Source organism: Xiphophorus maculatus, chromosome 20, assembly GCF_002775205.1.
Source record: "Xiphophorus maculatus strain JP 163 A chromosome 20, X_maculatus-5.0-male, whole genome shotgun sequence".
Classification (NCBI taxonomy): Eukaryota; Metazoa; Chordata; class Actinopteri; order Cyprinodontiformes; family Poeciliidae; genus Xiphophorus; species Xiphophorus maculatus.
In genome coordinates this window covers 14,136,187-14,142,972 of record NC_036462.1, presented here as the reverse complement: position 1 = coordinate 14,142,972, position 6,786 = coordinate 14,136,187, and the positions used below count along the sequence as shown (strand labels likewise).

The 6,786-nt window shown below is 37.2% G+C and overlaps 1 protein-coding gene across 1 annotated transcript in view; it reads right to left on the bottom strand.

Annotated features, from left to right (window-relative positions):
- Window positions 1–754: 754 nt before the first annotated feature.
- syn2 (synapsin II) overlaps window positions 755–6,786 on the bottom strand; it is a 78,404-nt gene continuing 72,372 nt past the window's right edge. The window contains exons 12-13 of the mRNA XM_005796958.2: window positions 3,452–4,238; window positions 755–3,207 (exon numbers count right to left, since the gene is read on the bottom strand). Of these exons, the coding sequence (XP_005797015.1) occupies window positions 3,054–3,207; window positions 3,452–4,238 (941 nt within the window). The 3' untranslated portion in view covers window positions 755–3,053. The remainder of the gene's footprint in view (window positions 3,208–3,451; window positions 4,239–6,786) is intronic.

The following is a 6,786-nucleotide window of genomic DNA, read 5'->3' as shown; positions in this document are numbered from 1 at the left end:
TGCTGGCTAACTAAAGTAAAGGGAAAAAAAAGTAAATAGCTTTTGGTTCAATGCATGTCCCTGGTTGATGTGTTATACACACATTATATATCTATGACATTAGATCAGTTAGTACAGACTGCTCATCTGGTGAACATGTGTCTTTTTGACTTCCTGGTTAAAAAAAAAAAAGTAATTCACCATTGAACTCTTTGGTAGATAAATCATTTATAAAAATACTTGTACTTTTTTGCTGTTGCATAAATTATTTAACTTACTGGCAGGACAGCTTACATTTTAAGTACATATGTAAGTAAGTCCTTAGCCCGAGTATTAACTTTTAAAAACCTATTTAAAACTCCAGAACAAAGAAAAATGCAGTTGATTTAACTTAATAAATGTTCAGTTTCAAATTTAAAAAACTACAACCTTAACAAATTGTTTACATAATTTCTTCAAGCTACATATGCATCTCATCTAAATTTAAGTTCTTGAATAATCTCTTTTCTCTATATTAGTAAAAATATGTTCTTCAATTTGTCTTCATGCAGCTTAATTTAATCTTGAGCTGCTATTACACTATGTCCCATCAAGTCATTTGTCTCGCCCTGCATAAAAATAGGTTTTATGTAGGTCCAATCATCAAGAACTTAAGTGCTTTATGTGAACATGTCAAGTCCTGTCAAGCATATGAGGGATATTAAGTTCTCGTTATACGTGCCAGTTTATCACTGTGCATTTGCTTCTCCACAGACAAAAGTCAGAGGCATCAACGTGAATCTCAGTGAATCCATGGAATGATAGAATCACATCTTTATTGACTTTTATCTTTACAGAAAAAAAATAACATTAGTCACCAGGTCATGCAAAGCGATATTGCATTACAAATAAAAACACAATACAAAACAAACAATAAATATCTATATATACTGTACCATAAATATGGAGCCTTAAATAAATAAATGTTTTACAAAAAATAAACTTCTTGGGGTGACACCAACAAATACAGTATGCTAAAAATTTACTTTCAACAGTACTGAAGAAGGATAAGCACACTGGTTAAAATTATCTGCATTAAAATGGGTTGTATTTAGATTGTTCCCTTTTTTTTAAACAATGAAGGTAGGAGATGACTTCCAGGTTGTGTTAAATTCACTCCAACTACACAAATAAGATTGGCTACAAACCCAACACAGAACATCATGCTCCTGACGGCAGTTTAAAAGCAACCTGGACCCAGACCACTGAAAGAACTCTTAAATTAACACATAGACAAATCCTTTATGTATGATATTATTTATATAAGGATGACAGCGCTCAACAGTCATGTCGAGGTGTTATTGCACTACTGTCTCAACGTCTTTTCAATGAGAGTAATCAACAAATTACAATACTGCTGATAGATCTACACAGAGGTGGAACAAGAAATCACCAGTCACAGCGACAGACATGAGTAACTGTTTGAAATGCATTCATTTAGTCAGCCAGTTACCTGCTCCCACACAGTACTGGTTAAACAAAGCCAATTGCCTCAGAGTAAATGAATACATTTCAGTTTGTGATTGACCCAGGTCTGCACAGCTAGCGGACATAGCTGTGAATCGAGAACATGTTCACGATAAGGCTACAACATCTAGAAAGAGGAGAGAGGCAACAGAGGGCTAAACTCAACACTGATAGAGCTCCCTTCTGATCCAAACGTTACGTTTTGAGCCACTTTTAGGAGTCATGCACGACTAGTGAACACGGGTGAACACACACACATACATATATCCAACTCCCACACAAAAAAGATGAACTTCAAGGCCTTTTTTTAGGACAAAAACAGGGAAGTCAAGGAGAGCCTGGCAATCAGCAGCCAAGGACCAGAGACAACACAGCTGGATACAGAGGAGCAAACCTTTTAAAGATGTTGTTTTACTATTCTTTTACTCACAAGGGGACAACATTTACAGTAGGGGAAACTATCAAACGTCAGATTAGGTAAAGTTTCTATAAATCTAGTCACTGAATGAAAGAGTTATGTCACTGTAAATGTCTTGCAAAACTGCAGCTATATATTTTTTTCTTTTACTGGCTTATGTCCTTTTATATTTATATACGTTTAGATTTATATACTTTGTATAAATACTATATGTACAATCCATCTTATATCTTTCATGTTACTTTCTACAAGTCATTTAATGTTCTATGTGAAAATAAATAGTTTTTGTCTACTGTAATATATTATGTACAGTGCCTTACAAAAAACTCATATCCCTTAATCACTTACTGATTAAATTTATTTACAATTATACAAAACACGTGTTTTTGCTGTCAAACAGACTCCAAATTTAATAGAAATCAATAATCTGATGCATTTAGGTGTATTAGCAAAATTGGTCATAATTTGGCATTACTCCAAACATGTTTCAGGTGTGATCCTTTGCATATTCTCAATATGAATCAACAGGGATTAGTGCTATACATGCATCACTATGGCAGTGTAGCAGTTTGAGGTAAACTTGCACGTAACTGAGAAATAATAAAAAATGGTGCACAGACTGACTTTTTTTGCAAAAGAAGAGAGTATCTGAATTGTGGTGGGGAAGTACAATCTACCACTTTTACTATAAGCCACCCAAATAAAATCCACTGAACATCTGACTTCAGAGGTCATCCAATTGGTATGTGGAAGAATCTGCCAACAAGACAGCTATAGCTCATGTCTGGCTTTTTCCATCCATTTCAAAATGATGCATTTCTTAGTGTTTGTCCATCACGTCAATATACTGAAGTTTGTGGTTTCAATGCAACAGAATGTGAAAAATATCAAGAGACATAAGTATTTTTTTGTCAGGCACTGTATCAATGACGTAACTCCTTCAAGACAGTCTTTGAATAATCTTTGCCTCACTGTTACCTGCACTGGGGAGATAAGAGAGGAGCTGAACAGGAAAAAGGATGTGGGGAATAAAGTACAACTGACACACAAACTTTAATCTCAGACTGGTTCACATTTAACGTCAATCAGGAAAGCTGGTCACTGGTTAAAAGGAGGACCAGCATCAACAAGGGGTTGTGTTTGGTTGTGTTTAATCGGAGAAAAGGCTGGCAAAGGACTTTCGAAGGTTGCGAATGGTTTCAGCTTTTGCCTCTTCTTGGCCATCGCCACTGGAGCCTGAGACCCCGCGGAAGAAAGAGGAGTCGCTAAAGGCGTTGAAGGCATTGGTCAGGGACTGGGACTTACTGGAAGGGAGAAGAATGGAGGGAGGAGGGGAAGGAATTATGGGGAATTACAGGAGCATTAGCAGGAAAGGAAAAGAGGGGTATGTGAACATTAATGAGGGTGTAATTAGGAAGTAAAAACAGAGATGGTTAATCATAACCCTTTTACTGGAGAATAACAGGTGATTTGTTAATCTAGATAAATACTGAGTGTGAAGTTCTTGTTCTTGCATTATCCACAGCATATTGATAATGTGTTTCTTACTTCAGTAGTGGATGGGTCTTTTGTTGGGGCTGATCTTCAACAGGCGCCTGAGGATCACTGGATGCTGTGGGTGCTTCAGCCGGAGTCGGCTCAGGGTTTTGGGATGGAGAGGGTGGCTTGGCCTGAGCTTGAGCCTGGACGTTAGAGGAGGGCTGGCTGGATTTAGCAGGGGACTGGACCTGTGCAGGGTGTGTGGCATCAGACGCCAAGGTGGGTTCGGGGCCTTGGGGTTGAGTGGTAGGCTGGGGTTTGGGGAAAGCCTTTGGAGGAGTAGGAGACTGTGGCTTTGGCTGAAGCTGTGGCTTAGAATTCCTGCGAACAGGAGGGATCGGCTTTGCGGGTGGTGTGGGTTTTGGGGGCAGATCTTTAGGTTTCCCAGGTGATGCTGATGGAGAGCCTTGTGGCTGGGGTTTGGGCTGCTCTGTGGTGGCAGCAGAAGTTTTGGGAGAGGCTGGAGGGGAACTTGAAGTTGCTGCTGGGGCTTTTGTTGGTGGAGAACCAGGAGCTTTGGCTGCTTTAGCTGGGGATGACGGTGAAGCTTTGGATGGGACTGAGCTGGAAGCAGAATCTTGGGTTGGCTTTGTTACAGAAGGGGCTCTGGTCATTGGGGGAGGCCTCGGCACGGGTGGCTTTGTGACAGAGGCAGCCTTTTGGACTGGGCTCGGTTTCTGAGCCTGAGCTGGTTTCTGAGTGCCAGCAGGTTTCTGGGCTTGGTCAAGCTTAGGTTCAGACATTCTTTTTGCTGATTCTGCTGTTACATCCACACTCTGTGATTTCAGTGCCGCACCTGAAGCAATGAGAAAATTAGTAGTTTTACTAAAATACAGGTATGCATTTACACTTGCAGCATGAATGTTAAAGTAACTTGGGCTTTTAATGAGATTTTAGAACTGTTATTTTTCCATGATTGAATGACCTCAAAAATTGGGTACACAATTAAAATGTTATGATGAATTTTCACTGTTCTCCACTGTGCCAAAATTATATATACCGACTAAAATTCTTTTAAATATCTGGTAGTAAGTGGTGAAGATTATTCTATAATATCTTTACTTGACAAGGCGAAAGCCTAATTACTCCCTCATCATGACTCAGTGCAACAGGTAATTTCCTAATTTCAACTTTGGCCTGCCAAGAACTGGAATATGTTGAAACGCCAGTGTCACTGTGAAGAGAGTTTAACTAATATCAGGGTAATGAAAGAAGTTTCTATGTGAGGAATACAAAAAACAAACTTCTCAAACTCTATTCATATTTTCCTGCAAACCAAAGATACTCTGGAGTTTTATGGTCAGATGAGTCTAAGATTGCTAGGCTTTTTAGACATAATGGCTGGAAATATATTTGGAGGAGTCAAAGTGAGGATTTTAAACCTTAGAACAATGTAACAGTTCTGAAGCTTGGTGGTGGTAGTATCATGCTGAGGGACTGCTGTGAATTTCCAGATTACTTACGTCATCCTGGTTGAAACTTGGACACAACTGAGAGTTCCAACTGGACAAAAACTCAAAGACATTTTAGAAACTGGATTTAGATTCAATAAAACAAACATTATCAAGCTTATCTGAAATTTGTCAATAGAGAAACTAAAAGCTTGGTTAATAACAGGACAAGTTTAAACGAGCAGCCAATTCTGTCCTAAAATAGTCCTCAAATAACTGAACCTGAAGCTTGTTGTTGACAACAAAAGGCAACACTTGATGGTTCAACTTTCTCAGGGGCATTAAGCACAATTTTAGCGTGTTATTAGAAGTGTATGTATATTTGCATCTGGTTCAACAGTTTTAAACCACTGTGGTTGAAAAATAAATGTAAGAATTGTAAAAATTATGTACCTTTCTTAGAAATTGAGGTTGCATGTTGTATTCCCATTCTTTCCTGGAAAAATAACATCTAAATAATCAAAGCATAAAATAACTTGACATTAATGCATGTAGTGAGTGTAAGTATACTTGTGCCTGTATATGTAAACAACTCCAAAATTAAAGAAAAAAACAAAAACAAAACGTTACACGGAGAAAAAGAGCAAGTGCCTAAATACAATAAAAAGATTCACATCAACATTTCAAAACCTCACACCTCTTGTTTCAGCACTGCAGCTCCAAAAACAGGCATAGATAGCACTCACCAAAAACCAAAACACAACATAACATGCTCATTCAAACAATGGCCCCTCAAATGTGCAAAATCCAGAGCAATGCAAATGTAAACAGAGGACTGGACCAGCAGCAACCAGCAGAGGGTGGAAGATCAGTAGTTAATCCAACTGTGAGGTAGCACAACTTCTACATTAAAGAACTGTGCTGCAAGTTTTAGTACTGTGCTGAATGAAATAAGCAATTAGAGAAGGTAATAGAGTTCAGAGTGACTCAAGCATTAATAGCAAAGCAACAACACCTCAAGTAGTTACACATGCACAGCAAGGAAGTGACTGGATTGGGATGACGTTTTAGTGACAGATAATTTCCCTTCAGAGATTCAGGATTGAGATTTGACTTCTAAAATATGTCCAGAATGTACTAGAAAAAGCTGTACATTTTCTATCAATGCACTCTTGAAATTATTCTTTTAGATCGATCTTGTATGTATCCGAAAAGTCATCCCACAGAGTCACTGTTGTCAGACAGCTGAACTGCCTTGAGTCTTACATTTGTTCAATGGTTGCTTGTGATTCACGAAGCATAGAAACCAAGGAAAACATATGAACAAACATAATTGGAAAACAAGATACAATAATAATTTTCTTGGATACCAACCATTATTTAGACATAATTTTAGTTTCTGAGAAAATAATGCATTGCTTTCTAAATTAAATCAGAATGTTTTAGGATAAAGGGATCAGCTATATATATAAAAAAAATATTACTATTTTAATTCTTATTTTTTTTAATGAACAAACAAAATCTGTAAAATCTTATGCTGAAAATATTGTATCAGCAATTGACTGGTTCGGATCCAAGTAAATAAGATAGGATAATGTAGAGGAACATAATAAGGATTGTATCTAAGATCTAAAAACAAAATGATAAATGACGGCAGTGGGGTTTGCAATTGCCGAGAGATGCAATTGATACCAGAAAATTGTATACATTAAAAGGAATTAAAGAAAATTGAGTTAAAAGCATGTATTTTAACAACAAAAAACAACAACAATCAGATGTTTACCAACACATAAAGCATCTGCACAATAAGTTATTTGTTTCTATAATAAAATTACATTAATAAGTATTTATCCATGGATCCGTTTACCACAGTAAAATAGTTTTTATGTATAACTTCAACTAGAAACACTATTTAATGCAAGTTGTAAATAAATCTAACAGCATTTATTTCAC